This window comes from Strix uralensis, chromosome Z, assembly GCF_047716275.1.
Source record: "Strix uralensis isolate ZFMK-TIS-50842 chromosome Z, bStrUra1, whole genome shotgun sequence".
Taxonomy (NCBI): domain Eukaryota; kingdom Metazoa; phylum Chordata; class Aves; order Strigiformes; family Strigidae; genus Strix; species Strix uralensis.
Window position 1 is genome coordinate 68,094,765 of NC_134012.1, and position 23,576 is coordinate 68,118,340.

Below are 23,576 nucleotides of genomic sequence, written 5' to 3' on the forward strand. Positions count from 1 at the left end.
GGATGCTGATTTTTCAAGTATCACCCAAGGAAGAGGAGGAAAAAAAAGGGGGAAAAAAGAAAAAGCCTGGTGTGCTTGAGATGAAGCTGAGATAAATGAGGCCATGTTGTGCACAGGCGAGAAGCTCTGAGCCTCCGAGTGCAGGAGTTGTCTGATCTAAAATGGCTGCTCCCAAAGCTCAGAGGACTAGGGCAGCTTAGTGAGTCTTAAAGCTTCAGTGACGCAGGGGCTCATATCTCTTGAAAGTGTGATAAACACATTCAGCAGAGCTGTGGCTTGTTTGGCTGAGATGAAAGGACTAAGCTTGGGGGATGGGTAGTGAAAACTGGATGATCTGCTTTTCTGTGAAGTGCTCTAAATGCAGGAGTCGTCTGCTCCATGGAAAAATTTGTTTTCAGGTCTAATGGACTGTGCTAAAGGAGACGTGGGGTGGGGCTTCACTCACTGCTGTAATTTGATCCAGAGCAGATAGCAACCTCTTCCACACAATTTGGTCTGGTGCTTGCACATAAAAGCTTGAGTATTTCGATTATTGTAACTTTGTTAGCTGAAAAGAAGCTGGTGCAGCATTCATTTTCTTTATTGGTAGTGGGGGGAGAGAAAGGACACCGTGCAGCTTGCATAGGTAAGTATGTGGAGAGTCTCTGTGCTCAAACTGTCCAAAATTTGACTTGCTAGAAGTTTATTTTAGCAGGCTATCAGAAAAAGCATTCATACATATAAAATCCTGATGCAGTACCCTCTCTTGTTTCTTTTCCCTAATGTTTTGGAGCTTTCTTCTTGCTATGGAAGTAGCTTCATACTCTACATACAATAAACACATGGAATTCTTAGTGCTTTGGGCTGCCGTTGTATCTTGGACCTCTGAAATGCTCAGTTTGTTACCCTTTCCCAGTGCAGCATATGGAAGCTTAAAGAGGTAATGCCTGTATTAACATAGGAAGGTTGCTGTTGTGCCTAAGTATTGCACAGGGTAGGAGGGTCTGAGTCTTTCATCTTGCTTGTGCTTTGTGTCTCCTCTCCTTCATGGTGGTGCATAAACATAAACTCTGTTGCAGGATTCATTGGTCACAAGCTGAACCACCATACTTCCATGTTACTATATCTTATGTTCCTTTGTACTTACAGGTGTGTTAGGACTCTTGGATAAACCAAGGAAGTCATGATGTCTCTGAGTCTTCGTAACTACTGTTTCCATTGTACTTTCTCAGTATTCCTGTTGCCGTTGCTGTCCTTTTTTTCCTCCAGTCCTTTCCATCCGACTGCTAATGCACAAAGGTCATGGCCCCAGAATAGACTAAAATGAAACTGTAAACATTCTAACATGGAATGGAGATGCCCTTATAAAGCTTGGTGGAAGTAAGGCAGAGCGAAGCATTCTACCTTGCGTTCATGTAGCTGTATCTCACCTTGCAATTATATCTAGGTTTTCCACCAACATCAGGACCGATAGGATGTTGAGAAGAAAGGCACATTTCTTCCTCTGAAGGCTTTCGATCCATGGTAGTGAATCAGGCAGGACTTGGCAACTTTCAGGAGAGTGGGTTTCATAAAGGCAGAAGCCACTGTCTTCTGATCGTAAATTTCAGTGCATGGCTGGGAGTAATGTGCTGTTTCTCTAGCATATGGGTTGTGGTCTTTGAACAAGACAAACTTCTGCACAGCAGCCCTATCCTGTATGATGGAAAAGCCAAGAGGACAAAGTCTGCTGAACCAGTAGTCACTTGTCAGAAAGTTGACTGTTTGTAGAGTTGAGTCAGCTACCTAGCTGGGATTTTATGTGAATCTGAATTGATGCCTCTTAGTATAGTAAGCAAAGGTTGAGTTTTATGCTGCAGTGTTTGTGAAATCTCTGGAAATGACGGATAGATGATAAGCTTGGTATTACCTATTTTCAGGATTTGTTACAAAGGCATTGCTGTAAAACGTGTATCTTTCTTCTTCCCCTGTTTTTCTTGCAGAATTTTCTAATGTAAAAGATCATCCCTGAACCATGGAGGTGCTGCAGTGCGATGGCTGTGATTTTCGAGCTCCATCTTACGAAGACCTAAAAGCTCACATTCAGGATGTTCACACTGCTTTTCTGCAGCCAACTGATGTCTCTGAGGAAAGTCCTAGCCAGCCGAGGTCCGGTTCGATGAATGCTAGCAACCAGACTGAGGTTGAATTTTCTTCTGTAAAGGATGAATTTACAATTGCAGATGAAATAGCAGGTAAATCTCAACTCTTAAGATGGATCTCAACTCTTAAGATCTCAACTCTAGCCCCCTATTGTACATGTGGCTTATTTCACTGTAATCTGGTTTCTACTTTTAATGTGATTTTAAAAACTCACATTATCTTTATTTCTATGTCAGCAATGCATATGTGTAGCTTCAGCCATATTGGTTCTGACCACAGCTGAGAGAATGGTTTTATTCCCAACTGCTTTTTATGTAGTTCTTCATATTGCTTTTTGGTTTTCAGATTTTCGTGGTGGTTCAACCACCTGAAAGTTTTCAACTTTATTAGACTAGTAGCTTGCTTTCTTCCCCAAGAAGATCATTTTGGAAATTATCTATTCCAAATGGTACACCACGGTCATATTATATGTAGAAATTATGCATACTGGTAATTTTTCTGACCATTGCCAAATATGTAGATCTCACCATAAGTAAGTGAGGGAATCCCAATGTGATGATTCTCTATTCAGGATGTGGTTGCATTCTTATGCGTATAGGGTGGGTGGAGAAAAAGCCTCTTTACTTGATTTTATTTATTTACATATACACCTTAATTCCCATTTTAGGGCAAAATGCAACAAGTCAGATGGGGACTGGAAGCTACTATAGCCAGAGTCAGACTTTCTATGGTCAGCACATGGCTCCAAATCCTAAACCAACCAACAAGTTTTTCCAGTGCAAGTTCTGTGTGCGTTACTTCCGTTCCAAAAACCTCCTCATAGAGCACACGCGGAAGGTTCATGGAGCACAGGCTGGGGGGAGCTCAGTGGGGCCACCAACTGCTAGTTCCCTAAATTACAACATCATCATGCATGAAGGGTTTGGCAAAGTTTTCAGTTGCCAGTTCTGCACCTACAAGTCACCCAGGCGCGCGAGAATTATTAAGCACCAGAAAATGTATCACAAAAACAACCTGAAAGAGAGTTCAACTGCTCCTACTGCTGCTGCTGCTCTGTGTGAATCAACGTCTGCTTCTGTGCCAGTGCAGGAACCCTGCAAGGAGCTGCCTGCGGAGGTGGTGGAGCGGAGCATTTTGGAATCCATGGTCAAGCCTCTGACAAAGTCTAGGGGCAACTTTTGCTGTGAATGGTGCAGCTACCAGACACCTCGAAGGGAGCGCTGGTGTGACCACATGATGAAGAAGCACCGCAGCATGGTAAAAATACTGTCAAGTCTGAGGCAGCAACAAGATGGAACCAGTGCACCTGATGTACAGAGTAAGAGTGCCCAGAATGCCTCTCCAAACTCTAATTATATCTCCATGAATACAACAGGACGTGAGATGTCAAATGCTAATGTCTCAAACTACAGGAGCTCTATGGGCAATTCTCTTATCAGGCCCAACTCTTCTACATCTTCCAAGTTTTCTTCTGTGTCTTACCCTCAAATGAAGCCTAAGTCGCCTCACAACTCGGGCATGGTTAATTTGTCTGACAGATCCCGCTATGGAATTGCTGATATGACGAATTCTTCTGCTGATCTGGAAACAAGCAGTATGCTGAATGACTCCAGCTCAGATGAAGAGCTAAATGAAATGGACAGCGAGAATGGCTTGAACTCCATGGATCACCAGACCTCAGGAATGTCTGCAGAGCAGCTGATGGGATCTGATGGCAACAAACTATTGGAAACAAAGGGAATTCCCTTCAGAAGGTATATGAACAGGTTCCAGTGTCCTTTTTGCCCTTTTCTGACGATGCACCGCCGAAGCATTTCCCGTCACATTGAGAACATCCACCTGTCTGGGAAGACAGCTGTGTACAAGTGTGATGAATGCCCTTTCACCTGCAAGAGCTCATTAAAGCTTGGTGCCCACAAGCAATGCCATACAGGAACAACATCAGATTGGGACACTATGAACTCTCAGACTGAAAGCATCGCTTCTTCTTTAAATGACAGCACAGTGTCTTATGAGAGTGGAAATATAAATGGCAGGAAGTCAGCTGGGATGATGGAACCGGTGCAGCCACAGCAGCAACAACAGCAGTCACCCCAGCCCCATTCACAGCATCCATACAAGTGCACAATGTGCAACTATTCCACCACAACTTTGAAAGGCCTCAGAGTTCATCAGCAGCACAAACATTCATTCTGTGACAACCTGCCAAAATATGATGGACCACCATCGAATATACCACAAGAGAGTGAGGCAGATGCTCACCCCTCTGCCAGTACAGTGAAGAAGAGCCAGACCTCCATCCTTGGTCTCTCATCTAAAAATAACTTTGTTGCGAAAGCCCCTCGGAAGGTGTCAAATGACTTCCCTTTAGATCTCTCTCCAGTGAAAAAGAGAACCAGAATTGATGAAATAGCGAGCAACCTGCAGAGCAAAATCAACCAAAACAAACAGCAAGAAGATGCTGTGATTAATGTAGAGGATGATGAGGAAGAGGAGGAGGACAATGAGGTGGAGATAGAAGTGGAGTTAGACAGAGAAGAAGAGCAAACAGAACCAATGATCGAGGTTTCCAGTTCTTATGCCCCCCAGCAAATGTGGGGCAGAGAGGCTAATGATTCCCAGAAGGAGACAAACTTTAGAAGCATGCAGCATGACTACAATTCCACCAATGGAGCAGAGATTGAGCTCACTTTATCTGAAGATGAGGAAGACTATTATTCTTCTGTCAGCATGAAGGACCATCAGAGCCCGAATGCCTCTGTTCTGGGGAGCCAGTCAAACATGTATGGTACCGATCAGAACAACGAGAATTCAGAATTTAATGACTCTGGCAGACTTTACTATTGTAAACACTGTGATTTCAGCAACAAATCTGCCAGGAGTGTTAGCACCCACTACCAGCGAATGCATCCCTATATTAAGTTCAGCTTTAGGTATATCCTGGATCCCAATGATCACAGTGCAGTATACCGGTGTCTTGAGTGCTACATTGACTACACAAATTTTGAAGACCTGCAGCAGCATTATGGAGAACATCATCCTGAAGCTATGAATGTACTGAACTTTGATCATTCTGATCTGATCTACCGCTGTCGCTTCTGCTCTTATACAAGCCCGAATGTTAGAAGTCTGATGCCACATTACCAAAGAATGCATCCCACAGTGAAAATTAACAATGCAATGATATTTTCAAGCTACGTTGTTGAGCAACAAGAAGGGCTGAACACAGAGTCTCAGACACTGAGAGAGATCTTGAATTCTGCTCCAAAAACTATGGCAACTTCCACCCCCGTGGCTCGTGGGGCTGGTGTGCCAGCTGGTTTTAACAAAAGTGCCGCCAAGAGCTTTAGTCCTGAATGTGAAAATCAGAAGGAACCTTCAGTCAATACTGTGGTTGTTTATGACTGTGACGTGTGTTCATTTGCAAGCCCTAACATGCATTCGGTTCTGGTGCATTACCAGAAAAAGCACCCTGAAGAAAAAGCATCATATTTCAGAATCCAGAAGACCATGCGTGTAGTCTCTGTTGACAGGGGCTCTGCCCTGGCTCAGATGTCTTTTGAGTTGGGGACACCTGTCTCCCCAAAACTGTCCAACTTGGCTTCTCAACCTCCACCTCCCCCACCACCCCCCCCAGACCTTGCTACTGAACTCTACTATTGCAAACACTGTTCATATAGCAACCGCTCAGTTGTGGGAGTGCTTGTCCACTATCAAAAGAGGCACCCAGAGATAAAGGTCACTGCCAAATATATCAGACAGGCACCCCCCACCGCAGCAATGATGAGGACTGGTGAGCTGCCACCTGGTATTCAGAGGCCAGCAGTATCAATGCAGCAGTTGAGCCGAGGTGGATCTGAGACCTCTGTGAATCCTCCCGAGAATGAAATGTTCTTCTGCCAACACTGTGATTATGGAAATCGGACCGTGAAAGGCGTGCTCATTCATTATCAAAAGAAGCATCGTGACTTCAAAGCTAACGCAGATGTGATTAGGCAGCATACAGCCACCATTAGAAGCCTTTGTGATCGCAGCCAGAAGAAATCAGCTGGCAGCGTGCCTGCTCATACCTCCAGCACCGAACGGGACAAGTCAAAGCTGAGAGCCCTCAAATGCCGTCAGTGTAGCTACACATCACCTTACTTCTATGCGTTGAGGAAGCATATTAAGAAAGATCACCCTAATCTGAAGGCCACGGTCACATCCATTCTGAGATGGGCATTTTTGGATGGCTTGATAGAAGCTGGTTATCACTGCGAATGGTGCATTTATTCACACACAGAGCCAAGTGGTTTGCTTGTGCATTACCAGAGGAGACATCCCGAGCATTATGTTGACTATACATATATGGCAACTAAACTCTGGGCAGGTCCCGATCCGTCCCCTCCTGCCCTAGTGATGCCAACAGAGATAAAGACCTATAAATGCAGAGACTGCATTTTTGAAGCATCTTCCATTTGGGATATTACTAATCACTACCAAGCATTTCACCCTTGGGCCATGAATGGAGATGAATCTGTGTTATTAGATATCATTAAGGAGAAGGATGCTGCTGAGAAATCCATCCCGCAGCCCGATGAAGCTGGAACCAGAATGGATTCTGAAGACCAGATAACAACATCACAGATGGATCAGGATGCAGAGTGTGCAGAAGATCCCAGCCTTTCCCAGGAAAAAACTGTCCAGCTGGCTTCTGCAAACCCTGCCATCTCCTCCACTCCATATCAGTGTACAGTTTGCCAGTCTGAGTACAACAACTTGCATGGCCTTCTGACACATTATGGCAAAAAGCATCCTGGCATGAAAGTGAAAGCTGCAGACTTTGCTCAGGATATAGACATTAACCCAGGGGCTGTATATAAATGCAGACATTGCCCATACATTAATACACGTATTCATGGCGTTCTCACACACTACCAGAAACGGCACCCATCAATAAAGGTCACTGCTGAAGACTTTGTGCATGATGTGGAGCAGTCAAATGATATTGCTCAGAATGACGTGGAAGAGACAAGTAGGATTTTCAAGCAAGGCTATGGTGCTTATCGGTGCAAACTCTGCCCTTACACCCATGGAACACTTGAGAAGCTGAAAATTCACTATGAGAAATACCACAATCAACCTGAATTTGATGTTTTTGCCCAGTCACCACCAAAGGTGTCTGCCTCCGTGGAGCCAGACATGGTGACTGAAATCAAGGCCTCCCCAGAAATTGCTGTTGAGGATGTTGGAGAAGTCTCTGTGTCAGCAGCTCATTTCTCCAGTTCTCATTTAGTGTCTCACACAGTTTTCCGATGTCAGCTCTGCAAATATTTCTGTTCCACCCGGAAGGGAATAGCTAGGCACTACCGCATCAAACATAACAACGTCCGGGCACAGCCAGAAGGCAAGAACAACCTCTTCAAATGTGCTTTGTGTTCATACACCAACCCGATCCGCAAAGGACTTGCGGCACACTACCAGAAGAGACATGACATTGATGCTTACTATACTCATTGCTTAGCAGCCTCCAGGACGGTAAGCGACAAACCTAATAAAGTGATCATTCCATCTCCTCCCAAGGATGATACTCCTCAGTTAAGTGAGGAGCTGAGGAGGGCTGTGGAGAAGAAGAAATGCTCACTTTGTTCCTTCCAGTCCTTCAGCAAAAAGGGTATTGTGTCCCACTACATGAAGCGTCACCCTGGTGTTTTCCCTAAGAAGCAGCATGCAAGCAAGCTGGGGGGTTATTTCACTGCCGTGTATGCCGATGAGCATGAAAAGCCAACTCCAGCCGAGGAGAGGAATGACTTTGAAAAGCCTGAGGTGGAAACCGAGGCTCAGGAAATTGAGTGGCTTCCCTTCAGGTGCATAAAATGTTTCAAGCTGTCCTTCAGCACAGCAGAACTTCTGTGCATGCATTACACTGACCACCACAGCAAGGATTTGAAGAGGGACTTTACCATACTGGGAAGCGGCACCCGTGCTCAGAACCCTGTCTACCAGTGCAAGCACTGTGATACAAAATTGCATAGCACGGCAGAGCTGACCGTACACTTGAATGGTCACAACGAGGAATTCCAGAAGCGTGCCAAACGTCAGGAGAGGAGGAAGCAGCTTTTGAGCAAGCAGAAATATGCAGATGGTGCTTTTGCAGATTTCAAACAAGAGAGGGTAAGTATTTGTGTGTCTGGTCTCTTTTTCTGCTCCCTGACAGGGAACCCACTAAAGTTCATTTGCATGTTGTCTTTGACAGCCAAATGACCACAGGCTAATGAATGACTCAGTGTGCCAGCGAGCTCCATAAGTCAATTATACATTCTGTTTTAATTTCCTCATCCATCCTCCATATCTCCTTAGGTTCTGTAGGAAGGCCCGCTCCTTCCTACTGCTTCCTTCAGTATTTATCTTCTTTCCTTTCTCCCATCCTTCTGGAAGGCTGTCTGTATCTGATAGTTACTTGTGCTTTTGTGACAAGGCTGCCATATACTTTGGTGCAATACTTTACAAAATGTCCCATCCCCCGCTTCAGTCTACCTCTGAATAACATCAGTTTCCTTCTCAACCTTCTCTCTCAGTACTTTCTCTGATGAAGCACTTGACATGAATCTATTTGGTGAGTGAAGCTTTGGGCAAGTGCCTCATAAGCAGAAGGCCCAAGCTGTGGTCTAGTGCTCACTTACCCCTCTCCTCCTTCTTCAGTTTGAAATATACTTGCTGTGGAAAAACTCTGCACAGCTGTTGGGGAAGTCATGGTGTCATGGAAGAGCACAGTTTCAGGCCAAACTGAACGGTCTTCTAGAGGCCCACTGTTAACAGAAACTGAAGGTTTCTTCTGCACAGATGTCTTGTTCGCTTCTTCTGGAGGCATTAATAAGACGTCAACAAAAAAACATGCAGTTCTACAAAACAGGACATGTACATCAAACGTAATTTCCCTTCAGGTGTAAAATCTGGTCTGTGTTCCTAGAAATTAAATAGAAATCATACTTCAGTGATTTATGCTTGTGTACTCAAACAGGCTTTTGGACACTTGGAAGATGTTTCAAAACTTAAGGAGAGGAAGGTGGTCGGCTACAAATGCAAATTTTGTGTGGAAGTCCATCCAACACTTCGAGCCATCTGTAATCACCTCCGCAAGCACGTCCAGTATGGGAATGTCTCTTCTGTGTCAGCTACAGTAAAGGTAAGAATTTTAAAAAGGTGACTAAAGGTGACTGCAACTTCTTGTTTTAAACTCATGTTTAAAATAAAGTACTCATTGAAAACCTGTGGAGGGGTGTTGTGAAGTTGAATGGGTTTTAAACTGGGCATTCCAGTTCAGCATGATGTTTAATCTAACACTTAAGTTTCTGAAGTGCATTTGGTTTATTTTAAGATGTTTTAACTTTTTTCCACTCTCGATCCAGGAGTATGAAGACTATTTAATTCTCATTTCTTCTCAGCCACAAAGGAGTTGATGTCGCTGGTGACCGAAAGACTTGGTTTATAAGCAGGAAGCTTTCTCTCAGCTATTCTGGGCTACTTTTGTTTAGTTAAACGCTAAAAGAGCTGCTTGCTTTCTTTTTCTCTTTTTTTAATTTTTTTTTTTTTTTTTAAAGAAGAGGAAGTGTGCACATGCAAATGTGCGAAGTTGCTTGTGGTACTCCTTTCCACATGAAATTTGCACACTGGCTCCAAACAAAACATTCAATGGCCAGCTGAGACAGTGGTCCCATTCAGGTGATTAGGTGTAAATGTGTTGTTTCTTTCTCCTTGTGAAAGGGGATGCCTTCTAGGACATCTCCAAGGATAGGCCATGCTCCACAGCCCGGTTTCCAGGATATCTGCAGGGGTAGTGAAAGAGCAACAAGGCTGTTGGAAGTAGCAGTGTATTCCTCCTCCTGCTGCAGTGAGCTGTTGGCAAAGACTCCTGCTGCCTAAGGGTGCTTCTTTCTTGACATCACCTGCTCGCCTGCTCATTGTGAGGAAGCAGAGTCCTTCGTAGCCTAACTCATGCTATCTGAGAGAGCTTTCATTGCCCTACCACTGACCTTCACATTCAGGTGCTTCCCTCCTAACAGACCATTTCCTCTTCTCCTTGCTTCTCAAGTGGAGTTTATGCAGGGTCAATGCTTTCTTTTGAGTAAACAGAAATTTTGCAGCAGGGAGCAAAAGCTGAAGTCCGTGTCTGAAAGAGTGTGATGGAAGTACTCTTAGAGGTTATTAAAGCCACTGAAAAAATGCATACTCTGGTTAGAAAAGGGAAAGGAAAGGAAAAAGGAAAGGAAAGGAAAGGAAAGGAAAGGAAAGGAAAGGAAAGGAAAGGAAAGGAAAGGAAAGGAAAGGAAAGGAAAGGAAAGGAAAGGAAAGGAAAGGAAAGGAAAGGAAAGGAAAGGAAAGGAAAGGAAAGGAAAGGAAAGGAAAGGAAAGGGAAAGGAAAGGGGAAAGGAAAGGGAAAGGAAAGGAAAGGGGAAAGGAAAGGGGAAAGGAAAGGGGAAAGGAAAGGGGAAAGGAAAGGGGAAAGGAAAGGGGAAAGGAAAGGAAAAAGGAAAGGAAAGGAAAGGAAAAAGGAAAGGAAAGGAATAAAAAAGACTCTTTCTGTTTTTACTTTTAAAGAGAATTCTAGAGTCAGAGGATTGGCTTCTTGTTAACTGGACACTGATGTACGAAGTCTACTGTAGACTAGACTATCTGTTAGTCTGCAAGGTAGCTACACTATAAGCTGGAGCAAAATAAACTAAAATGAAGTTGCTCTATACCTTACTAATGTTTGTCTGATCAAGTTTAGAAGATTCATATCAAGACTATTGAAAGATAGTTGATTTGGTTTCTTGTCATTTTTGCATTATCTGACACAAATTTGATGGAGTGAGATTCTATGTTTTACGTATGCATGTATGTATATAATAGGTACAATTACGTTTTCCCTCCTAAGAGTAGGCCCTTTTTTCAGAAAGCTGTTGATGTGGAGTTTGTGTAGGGATATATTTAGAAAAATAATGCAGTGGGAAACCTAGGCATTATAATGAGCACACGGGAAAGACTGAGGGGCAGAAGGGAGAGAGAATTGATGGCTTTGGGGGGGTATGTGTTTTTTAGCAGGAAGCTGAAGATTCTTCAAACACAACTTTGATGGAGGGTTGTGAGGGAGCCAAAGACCCTGGCATTGTGGAATTTACAGAAGCTGAATCTGGAGCATCCTTGGAAGATGAAGCCAGGCCTGGGGGCTACCACTGCAGCCAGTGTGACCGGGTTTTGATGTCTATGCAGGGTCTGCGATCTCACGAGAGGAGTCACTTGGCTCTGGCCATGTTTACCCGGGAAGACAAGTACAGCTGCCAGTATTGCTCCTTTGTCTCTGCCTTCAGGCACAAGTAAGTTGTGGCTTTTTTTTTTTTTTTTTCTCAAAAGAAGCACAAACTAGCACTACTGTTTTGTAGGCTGACGCACTAAATTTTATCTCAAGCAACACTCTTCTCAGCATTTAGGTATTTTCCATGCTGCAAAATCTTTGGCCATTATGAGTGGCTATTTATAAAAGGTTGCATCTTTATATCTTCTTGAATTTATTTAAGCCCCCCTTTTTTTCTGCATGTAGGGGAAAAGCATGCGAGCAAAAGAATAAGACTTCTTTCAGTAGGCAAACAGTGAAGCCCACCACTTACGCAACCTTGTCAAATGCATGAGACTTAACAAGCTGTGAAGAGGAGTGAGAAGTATTTTTCTTGTTAATCTTTCATATATAAAGAGCTTGTGCTGCATATAACTACCTTGTTTCTAATTACTACAACTCTTTGATGATTGAGTTTTCTTTTCTGATATTAAATGTCATAAACTTACCTTAAAATTAGATAATTTTTTATTCTTAATTATGGTATGCAATCTCAGTCTACAAATATTTCAAGTTCACACCAGTGTGGTATACTAGTGACTTCTTCAGCCTCTTTCCTTGTCTGTAGCATGTGAAGAATGCATAGTCATCATTAATAGTCATGTTTCTTGTGATTTGTGTCCCTAAGGTTGACTTTGCCTTAAGTTTTTAAAATTATTTTAATCAGAAATAATTATATGGCATGCCCACAAAAAATGGGGTTTGTGGGATATTTTCCACTGGCATCTTGGACTGACTCACAGGTACATGCTTTCTCTAATTTCTGTGGAGAGAGCTGCTTGTTTACTGTTTCAACGAAAGAAGAGAGATCCAGGTGCTTATTTGATGTACACATTCATAGCACTGTCAGTAGTGCACTTAAATTCGGTGAAGATGTCACTGGTTTGCAATCAAATGCATGTGGAAGAGAAAGCATGATAAAAAGTATGTTTTAACTCCTTATGTTAAAAAGCAAGGTTTCTGATAGTGTCATGCCATCGCAAATTGTTGCAGCAGTTTCATCTGCTTTGTTGAAAAGGTCCATGGGATTGAGCAGCCAACAGTAAGAAAGGGACTGGGGGAAGGATGGTACTACTGGGTGTATCCCACCCTACTTGGGCAAGGGTGACAGTGGGGGATGCACCTACCTCACACAACTTAGAGAACTTTCTATTTACCTAGTAAACTGGTTTGCTTCCAAAATCAGACATGTGTTGAGTTGGTCTCTAGGCACTCTTGTTACCTCCCTGGGAAGTGAATAAAGTTGTGTCCTACAAGTAGAGGGACGGGTAAGTCAGAAAGTGGTGGATGGCGGGGAAGAACTCTACAGGTATCACCTAACTTGATAGTAGGTGTTGTCACTGTTGTTGAAGCTGTCTGCTTCATCTTTTATTTTTATTTGTGATGCAGTTACTCTTTTGGGAGATAAAGTCTGTGAAAGAAACCAAACCAAATGTTTAAACAGCCCACTGTTCTCCCACATCTGACCAAAACTTAAAAACCTGCCTTCAGAAGAATTTTGCTGGCAAAGTATGTGATTGTGAATATAGTTTTTACTATTACTGTGTAGAATACCATAAGGTATATATTTAGAATAGCTTGATATGTATTATATACTACTTTGGCTGTCTGCTGTAATTGTTAAGTAAATTCATTCCCTATCAGCTATTTAAAACAAGTTTTGTTCTATGAAGTATTCACTGCAAGTGTTCAATGTCTTACTCATTTAGGAGACTTTTTTCCCATTTCTCTGGAAGCTGTACATTTTATATTGCCATAAACTCCATTACAGATTTCTATTAAGTTGTATTTGTAAGAAGTGGCCCTGAGAGGAGACATAAGTTCATTTTTAATTTTTTTTCTGTCATCAGATCTTTGAATACACAGACTTCAGTGTTAGCGCTTGTAAACAGGGATTTTCTGGCTCAAGCTCATGTCAGTGTGGGACTAAAGATCCCGTGACAATCTTGTGTAGTGTGAGAGGGCTGAAACAACCGCCAGTTGATCTATGTGTTGATACTCAGTGAAAAAAAGAACAGGACACTAGGAAAAATAAAAGGAAATATGCCTCAAATACATCGAGAATTAAGGTGGCAGCTGTGGGTTAGTTTTGGCAAATTGCCATTCGTCCAGTGTGCTATATCTGCCCTGTTGTTGCATCACCATGTATAAGATGACTCAAACTGAGACTAGATCATAAAGCTTGAATGTGTCCAAAGAAGAGGCTGTACTGGAAATGTTTACAACCCAAGCTGAAACTACCTGCCTGCCACCTGGAGTCTGAATTCAGGGCTGTCAGCCACGGTGTAGGAACTGCAGAGCTCTGCAGGACTCACTCAGGTAGAATGAATTTGATCATGGAAAACATCCTTTTTTCCCTTCCAAACTTTACTGAGCTGTTACGAGTAACTGTGGAGAGAGAGCAGGTTCTGATCACACCCAGTATTCAGGCTGTCAGTAGCTTCCAGTTCCCCTGAAGAAAGTAGAGGTTGGTCTTTGCCACCCCTTCTTCTCTTGTTGAGCTTCATGCAGAATCTCCCACACTGTTGCTTCTGAAACTCTGCTGCCTTTTAATCCTGGAACTCATCAACTGCAGCCTGCTGGCACCCTCCCCAGAGCAGGATCTCTAATCTGCTTTTGCTGTTGTAACGAAAAGAAGGCTTCCTTCGTAAAGCTGGTCAAAAATACTCCTTTTTTCCCTTTTTCATCAACAGGACAAAAGGGGGCATATTTTCACAAAAATGTCTGCCAGAAGAAAAATTCTGCAATGATAATTTTACCGTTCTTGTCTATTTCTTGTTTCTTCAACTGCTCCTTTAAGTCCGTATCAGGTTTAATTTAATTTATACTAATCTGCCCTATAAGTTTATTAAGTGTCTTGCTTTCTGCATAACAGAATTGGTGTCAGCTCTGCTCATTTTCCTCAGATTAGATTCTACTTTATTCTGTAAGCAGACATATAAAATTTTAAGAGAGAGTATGAGAAAAGATACTTTGGCCTCATCTGCCTCTTGTTTAATTTATTACTGCAGTTAAGTGTTTTTCTTTGCATCTGAAGGAACAGTTGAAATTATTTACTCTCTTGTTTCCCTTTCCTGTCTTTCTCTTTTCAAGTCTGGATCGTCATATGCAGACCCATCATGGACACCATAAGCCGTTCCGTTGCAAACTCTGCCCATTCAAGTCTTCTTATAATAGCCGCCTGAAAACCCATATACTCAAGGCTCATGCAGGTAAGTTTTCTCTCTCAGTTTTGCAGTGCAGCAGCTGAAATGGCCCATGTATTCTTGTTGCTGAACAGAGGTGCTCGTTTGAACCACGCGTTTTGTCACCAAATTTGGGTAAGATTTTTCAAAGGCAAGTCAGGATTGGCCACCCTATGCACCTGTTGGAATCGGTTTTTGGAAGGACAAGAATTTAAAAGTGATGAGTACTTCAGGAACGTGTTCCTTTTCTTCTATTTTCTTTTATATTAATGTTTCTTTTTTCTTATTATTTCTGCTTGTTACCAAGAGAATTTAATCAGTCCACTTACACCATCAGTGTCTTAATGGATTGGTAGTGAGCTTTGCTCCGCTATGATTGTATTTATGTTTGTGCTTTAGGTGACTCTGGGAAAAGGATTGTGGATTGTACCTTTGTTTTGGTAGAGTCTTATGCTGGCTTTCATGTTAAGACCAAACACTGCAAACTTTGAAGGTCAGGTTTGTGCACAGCAGACTGAGAATGACATGGATTCCATTATCTTACATGGTAATTTGTCTTACAAATCTCTGTATTGCAGTATGGAATCCATACAGGCAAGCAAACAGACATAGTTGAGATGAGCAGAAATTGGGAAGGTGATGTGTCATACAGGATACATCGTCTCAAAGTGTTGCACCTTTGATTATTAAAAAGTACGAGACTTGGAATTTCCTCTTCTTTATTCCTTGGCCCTAGACTCTTGACACCATCACACATCATGCATTGAAAGTTTATCAGAAGATTGGAGTCAAAAACTACTGGCTCCATTGGTTACAGTTGCATCTTTGTGGTTAAAATGACAAAAAATCAACCATCAAACCGTGCACTCTGGTGCAAATAATAGAATATTGATCAATCTGGAAAACTGCAAACTAGCCCAGTTGTTAAAAGCTTGCAAGTAGAAACTCCTGGAGCAGATGACAAAAAGGGCTATAAGTATGTTCCTTTGTTTATTATTTGTTTACACTATGTCATATATCTGGGTTGGGGTGGAGGAGGAAGATGGGAAAATGGGGAGAAAAGTCAGGAGGAATTTATAGCTGTCTCCTCATTAAAAAAACCAAAACAGGTAATTGTCACCATTGATCCAAAGGCAATTTTCATCTACAAAAATGTTGAAGCAATTGATGGTTGCTTGTACTTTGTTGCCGGTTTTGGATTTCACAGAGCTTGTGCCAGGACCCTTTTCTGTATTTGGATGGGTATGGTGGATTAGCTTAACTTTTGCCAGCCTCCTGTTGTATGTGACTGTGGCATTCTGGCCCTTCTGGGAAATCCAACTGTATGCAGCAGTTCCAGTTTGCAGAGTCCCACATCCTGTACGAACATCACATGGTTCCTTATCTTCACAAACCATAAAATAATGTTTTCTTTATACTACAGTTGAGGCTACTTTGTGTTACCTTGTTTGAACCTGCCAGATTTTTAGAGCCAAAGTTAGCATGTTAGTGTTTACCTCACACTCCTCTTCATGTAAGTCATTGATCTATTTATTATGAATTCATGTTCTTGAACTTGTCAGTGGACACTCCTTGAAGGACCACATTTTGCATCGTACAAGAACACAATTTCATGGTTGTGTTCTTGCACAATGTTCTTGCTTGTGTAATAGGGTTTCCAAAGGCTTATGATCTGTTTCTGCCTCAGTCTGTTTCTACCAAACGAATATTCACATCACAGAAAAATTGCTTGTATGTTTTTCAGTCAGAGCTTTGCTTTGTTGTGTTTTGACTCAGTCCTTCAGAAGTATATACTACTGAATAAACGTGTTCTGAAGACTTTTCCTCAGACTCCTCAGTTTTTCAGTAACACAGTGGTTCTCTGAACCTGTCTTTTGTTACCATTTTTTTGTCTCTTGTCAATCATCTCATTTTATTTACAAGTGGAAACTTTAATCCCCCTGAATTGTTCTGAAGTCTCCTGATCTTTAAAATCTAGTAAAATCCTGAATCCAGAAGTCTTCTGCTCAGTCTGCCTCTCCTGCATTTTCTGGGGATGGGTCAAAATTCAGTGGACTATAAAATGCATTCTTGCTGAACAGCTGCTACCAGTCAGCGTTACTGGCATTTGTTTTTCATCCAGTAGGTGCCATCTCCTTTGGCATGGCACAGAACAGTTTACAGTATCTCTAAACAGGCTCTCTGTTTTCATCTGAACTTCTTCACCTATTCTGTTTTTTTTTCTTGTATTTTTGAGGAGCCTTTGTTAGCATTTTTCTAGTGTCCTTGTTTCATTAGTAATGACACCGGATGCACTGCATACACAAATGAATGTTTGTAAGACAGAGTGTTGGCCCTGCTCAGTTTCTGTGTAATCTGGAACATAATTCTTTGAGTACATATTGGGTGTTGAAACCCACTACATAAATTTTTAGATGTATTTATTTGTATGTGTATTAATATAATAATTTTATGAAATGCAAAACTAGCAGTCAAAAAAGTGCGGAAGGCTTGTCTTAAGCCAGACTTTAGCCTTTCCTCTGCAATGAAACATCCTTTCATGCTGATGTCCACCTGAACTGTTATGGCTGAATAGTTGGGCATATTTATTAATTGTGTCTAGACTGCTTAACATGTAATCACCCTCTATTTGCTTAATGTCTTGTGGTGCTTTTAAGTTAATGGATGGTGCCCGCTGTCCTCCAGGAATCTCTTATACTGACAAACCATGAAGGTCTATATCTGTATCTCACTGGAATCTTATACCTTGGAGTTTCTTTTGTCCTTGTATTATCCTGTTCCACTGAGCAACTTGTTGTATGTACTATACAAAAAAATGGTTTCTTTCTGTTTGTAAAAAGGTAATATGTAACTGATATAATGTGCAGGTGAGAAATACCATTTGAAAAAACCTGTAGGACAATTTCTTGTTTCACCATTTCAGACTCTTAAGTGATCCGTTCTTTTCCAGATATACCAAAAGAGGCTTTTTAAGAGTGTGTATTTTGTCCTCATGGTTAGCATAGTTTTTCTGGAAGAGAGGTGCAGGAGTTATTTTAGGGTGGTTGCTAATCTTTTTAGGTGTGCTTACTCTGACTTGCTGCAATGTGTGTTTTCACATTCTCTCTGGGTTCACTTATTTCCGGTGTTGGAAACAATGCTGTTTGAGAACCTCATTTGCTAAATTTGTTGAGGTGGAAAACATGTTCTGCTTTGTTCATTACCAGAACGCTTGTTCTTCTGTTACTATTCATGAATATTTAACTCCTATATTAGTTTTGGCACTTTATGTACAACTCATATGTGGCCAGTGTTACTCTTGTACATGGAAGTAACACTTCCAAAACAATTATTTGGCACCTGTATAATATCACATTGTTTGTCTTGGGACAGTTTCACTTTGTGTTCCAACTGCCTACATGCTTAATGCAAAACAAATCTTGTCTCAGGATTTGTTTCCCCTTGTTTGCTGTCTCTGTGGCTCAGAATGTGTTAAAAATTAAATTCACTACTGTTCATTACTTCTGTTCTTTCGCTTCTTTTAGTGCTTTTTCATAACACACTTTCACATAGCATTACAGATACGCACTGTTCTTGGTATTGCAGTGTTCACTTGTAGTAAACCAACCTTGACTTCGTTACCGGTTCTATGAAGATTACTCCTGCCTAATGGCAGGTTTTTTGTAAGGAAAATGCAACTTTCCCCAAATGTAAATTTCTCCTCCCTTCCCCCCCCCCCCCCCCCCCCTTTTTTTTTTTTTGGAGATACCCCTGTTAGCGTTTTGTAGTGTCCTTCTTGCTTCATTAATAATGATGCTGCATGTGCTGCATGCAGAAACAGATGACTTCACCCTCTCTGGTTGCTGTGCTCCCAAAGAAATTTGGAACTGCTATAGTTAAGAGACTTGAGTGACTCCATTTTCATCCCAGAGTCTGTTTTCTTCTCATACCATGCAACACAGGCATGCTAAGAGTCTGGTGTCTGTGTTTTGGCATCAGTCACTTTACAAGGGTCTGCCGTTGTCAGAAAGTGGTACTTCGGTTCAAAGCATGTGTCTGTACCCACAGAATCCAGACTACTCCAACAAGGAGATGCGCATAGCTTGTTCTCTTTGGGATCAGTCTTTCGCTGAAGAGCCCATGGGAATTTTACTGCCAAGTTCAGTAAGTGAAGTATGGGGGCCCCATTTTGTTTCTTTTGTGAGCTGATGACTTGCCTGTATTTCGCTCACCCAGGTGAACATGCCTACAAATGTTCCTCCTGCTCATTTTCCACCATGACAATCAGCCAGCTGAAAGAGCACTCCTTGAAAGTGCATGGGAAAGCACTGACACTACCAAGACCCCGCATTGTCAACCTTGCAGCCTCACACGCCCACCACACCTCCAAGAACCACAATCCTGCTGAAGAAGTGGAGGACTCTAATGGTAAGAGGTGCCTCAGAGCAAGAATTTAATTGTCTAAGGTGCCACTTAATATTTTTATTACATCAAAAATTACAGCAGGCAGCTTGCCCAAAAAGCAGCTTCATTTGATCAAGAAAAAACAGAAGTTGCATCAAAATCATGAGTAAACGTGATGTTGTAGGAAGTGACCTGCTTTAGATCCTCACCAGTTCATACTACACTAATTTGTCCTGTCACCAGTTGACTTTGGAATATGTGAATGCTGGCTTTACTTCTTAGCAGAGATTTAAATTGTAGATAATGTCCAAAGGCAGAGCTTCTATTGGTAGCCAGTGGGAAAGGGATCATCTAATTCCATCCATGCTCCTGAAAAACACCCATTTATCTTGTTAGTAGAGAACTTCAGTGAAACCATATGATTAAGCTTAAAATGTGAACCTGTAATGACAGAAAAAGTAATTATTTTTCTTGTCCTTGCTACAGAGGACACCAAAAATACCTTCAGACATTAAGCTGCATCTGCAGGAAGGAGAATCAGAACCGTTTTCTTTTCCATGCTTTCTTTGAAAGCTGTTAATCCCCTTGTGCTGGAGGAGTATGCAGAAGGTATTTGGAAAGCAGCAGAGGAAGGGACACTGTTAACAGAGAAAATGCCGACTTACGGAAGAGGTGTTGTGTGTCATCACAGCAAGTATTAAGGCTTTTTAAGTGGTAGTTTATGAGACATGTTTTGGGTGTCACTTCCTGTCAATTAAGAAAAGAGCTTGTCTTTGGGAAGAAAAAAATCTTAATTCCTGGATGAGTTGCATTGACATGAGGAGAGAATGTAGGTGACTGTAAATAAAAGGTTCAGACCTGCAGATGTTCAAGGAACTGGGATGGATGGGGGCCATCTTAGAAGAGGGGGGAAAAAATACTTTTTTTCCAGAAGATTGACAGGTTCTTAGGGTTTTTTGTTGTTGCTGTTTCGCTTGGATTACTGGCAAGCTAAGGATGGGAGGTAATCGTTTTGTAGCATTTTTGGTCTCACATCTTCCCTTCTTTCTCACCAAAAAAAACTGTGAGATGAGAAGAAGTGAAAGAAAGTAAGTTCAGAAAGTGGCAGAAAGAAATTTAAAGGAAAAAGTAATTAGCATAGAAATACTTTACTGAAGAAAAAGAGAGACATGAATAATATTCTGTGGTTCAGCAAGTCGCTTCTGAGGTCAGAATCAGAACCTTACCAAAAGACTTTGACCAGCTGCTCTCAGACTACCTTTTGCCAAAGGGTTGTCTGGAACAGTGCAATGAAGACTTACCAACTGAGCTTTTGTTTTTGCTAATCCTAGTTTAAACTAATCCAACAAGCTGAGTACATCTTGTGATGTATTCTGCTGCTTTTTTTTTTAAAAAAAGTTCCATTACTGACTAAGAAGTGGAGAATAATTTTCAGTGGCCCTCCTAGTCTTTCCTGTGTGTTAGCAATCATTTGGTAGCAATGGTGTGTTGAGAGATAAAGAAAGGCAATATTTGAATTTGGAAAGGATGGTTCAATCTACTCCTTTCTTTGCTTATCCCAGGAGCTCAAAGTCATAATTAGTGAAGTTAAAATTCTAATTCAGATCTCTGGAAGATAATTTTACAGCCTTTAGGAACTGTTCCTAAAAATACAGAAAGTTATGGCTCTGTTAATAAAACCATTTTGTGAAGTTGACTGCGTTACCTAAATCTGTATTGCAGCCTGAAACCAAGACAGAATTTGTCCCAATTAGCGTGATCATCTTTAAACAGGGTTAATGGTTAAGTCACTTGGACAATAATAGAAGCCACCCACTGGGGAGCTAGTCAGACAAGTACAGGTGTTTATAATAATTGTGTTAACATTTTCAGCATTGCTTGAGGAAGGAATAAGTGATTTTTTTACATTAGAAAGTTGGCTGCAGATCAGGATAATGATGGTTCTTATGACATAATTTATTTTTTGTTTTTAGAAGGAAATAAATCAATGCTTCTGTGGCCTAGGTCTGCAAGTTGCAGGTGACATGTAGGACTAGATAAAAGACTGGTCCCAGTGACAGGAAATAGAGGTCTATGTGACAGGCACTGTTATGTCTAGCTGGAGCCAATATTAAGCAGGGCTGACATGGTGTAGCATAGTTGGATTTTGCCTGTGTTAGTGTGTATAAATAATTATTAGTGCAGGCTATGATCAAGTTAATTCACTGGGGATGCAAAATTGAATGAGGACTGGGGTGAAAGGCAGACAAAAGGTTGCCTCACGTTGTTTTGAACTTGTTTTGTAGGTTGGTAGCTATGCAGCAGGCTAGTATAATTGAAATGGTTGCAGAAAGGGTCTGTTCTTGTCTGTGGATGAGTACTGTGGTTGGAATAGGAAACAGAGCAGGATGACTTGGGAAGATTTGAGTAGCTAGCAGAGTTCATCTTGGCAGTTGTTGAGCCCTGTAAAAATGGAGACAAGGGAAAAAGGGACTGAACTGTAATAGCAGAGTGCATGTCTAAATAGAACTGTTTTGGGACAACAGCCCAGTGGAACTGCTGCTCATGCTTTTTTTCCTGCTGAAATTGTTCCCTGAGAGGCCTTTCTTAGAACATTTCTTTTGTTCTTTTAGATTGATCCATTCATTAAAAGATGTGAATATATTTAAATTTCTGTGACTCACCTCTTTTAGTTCTGTGTCAGTAGCAGCAAGCATATCTTGAAATATTCAACCCTATGTCCTGGACATGTTTTGGGTGCTTGATATACTTTTCATGAAAGTGAAGTTAAAGTGGAGTAGGTGCTGAACGTTTTAGATAGGCCCATCCGTGGCAGCTACATTGTCATTAGAAAGCGTAATACCTGCTTTAGTGCTTGTATGTCTCTCTCAAGGCAGTAGTGTAAGAAGGTGATTGTGTCGGTTGCAGTGAGTCAGCAGAGAAGGCTTTCTTACAGAGACATCATTGGAAGATGTTGCTTTTTGCATCCTACCTCTCTTTGTGTGTTGGGCAATGTTTTGATATGTAAGGAACCTGTTTTCATTGTATCCTCATCTAACTAAAGGTAAAGCACTCAAGGTTTTTTTGCAGGGGTGGGGTGATGATGTTTTGTTCTGGGGGTGTTTTTCTTGCAAACAGCTACAAAAATGTTGAGCACCACTGAAACTTTTCTGTTTTGCGTAGCATAGGGATACTGAAAGGTTTGTGGCCTCCAAGTCTGTTGAAATGATAAGGTTGCCTTTGTGGTAAAATGTTCTTTTGCTCTCCCGGTAGTTTACAGGTATTTTTACTCTTGCAAGACAGAAATGGTGGTGTTTGAGTATTTATTTGCATTTGTGTGGTTGCCTTTTTTCTTTGTTTGGATTATTTGCCCTTTACTTGAAATGTGGCTCTTACACAGAAATGTGAGAACTTACACAGAAAAAATTCAGTGTAAATTGAAGTAATACTAACTGCTAGGAGTATTGGGTGAATCCCCTGACAAGATCTGTTTCCATGTTCTATCACAGTCTTTGTGAGAATCAGAACTTATATTCATGTTAATCTCTGCCTGGAAGGGTTGTATGGATTTATTGATGATACTGTTATCCTGTGGGTCAGTATGTGTCAAAGATACAGGTTTCCAGTGTTGCACTGTTGTAGGGTCAGCTCCATTCCTGTTGACTTGAGTGCAAGGCAGTGGAATCCCACAATCTGCGTTGTCAAGGTATAACATTAGAAGACTACCCTCTCTTTCAGTAAGGAAGAGTTGGAAGCAAGGCAGAGACACAAGAATGTGTGACTGAATACTAGAAAACAGGAATAGGAACAATGCAACAGGTGTTATCTACATCAGCTAGGAAAGCACATGGCAACAGATGTTGCTTGTGTAAGCACTGGCATTGCTCATGTTTGCTTCAAGGGCTGTGGAGGTGGTGGACTGCTTTCCTCTTATAAACTGGAGAAATCCATGGGTGCAGCCTGTTGTCATAAAGACCATAAAGTGGAATGACTCAATAGATTGATAAACGGTTTCGTGTTTATGCCTTCACCATCAGCAAAAGCTTCTTGGGAGCATGTAAAATACTTGCCCTAAATTGTGCTGGCTAGTACTGCTTTTTCGAGTAGCAATTTATTTTGTGAAAATACCCCCTTTGGCCTAACTGCGTTGTAGAGCAAAGTTACTACTCTTTATTCATATAGCTGGCAGATTTGGAGCCTCATAAATTTGTTTGTATCATGACTATGTGCAGTAATTAATGTTTTTTTAATTTTACTGATTAAGAATATTGAATTGTCAAAATTGAACAGTAAAGTGCAAGTGATAGACTGGGCAGACCTGGGTGTGGCTTCTACCATCTTCTCAGTTATGTTGTACAAGATCATTCCAGTTCTTGAAATGTAGAAAGCAGCACACTTTGTGTGTGTGCCCTTGATGGTCAATAATCATGCTTTTCACTGTTGTACAGACCGAACAGGATCTGTCATAATACCAGCACACATCACAAAACACGTGCAGGGTCAGAACTAGATTTTTTGACTTTCGCAGTACATGGTGTATCAGCATCTTCATTAAA

At 41.6% G+C, this 23,576-nt stretch overlaps 1 protein-coding gene across 10 annotated transcripts in view; it reads left to right on the top strand.

Annotated features, from left to right (window-relative positions):
- ZNF462 (zinc finger protein 462) overlaps positions 1–23,576 on the top strand; it is a 95,323-nt gene that overhangs the window by 38,617 nt on the left and 33,130 nt on the right. For 3 of the 10 annotated variants that reach the window (XM_074855111.1, XM_074855110.1, XM_074855113.1), the window contains exons 2-7: positions 1,962–2,213; positions 2,789–8,274; positions 9,122–9,286; positions 11,182–11,456; positions 14,567–14,685; positions 18,874–19,065. In XM_074855111.1, the coding sequence (XP_074711212.1) occupies positions 1,994–2,213; positions 2,789–8,274; positions 9,122–9,286; positions 11,182–11,456; positions 14,567–14,685; positions 18,874–19,065 (6,457 nt within the window). In that variant the 5' untranslated portion in view covers positions 1,962–1,993. Of the gene's footprint in view, positions 1–532; positions 626–1,961; positions 2,214–2,788; positions 8,275–9,121; positions 9,287–11,181; positions 11,457–12,862; positions 12,948–14,566; positions 14,686–18,873; positions 19,066–19,527; positions 19,575–23,576 lie in introns of those variants that run through there. The other 7 variants (XM_074855120.1, XM_074855112.1, XM_074855114.1 and 4 more) reach the window with 7 other exon arrangements.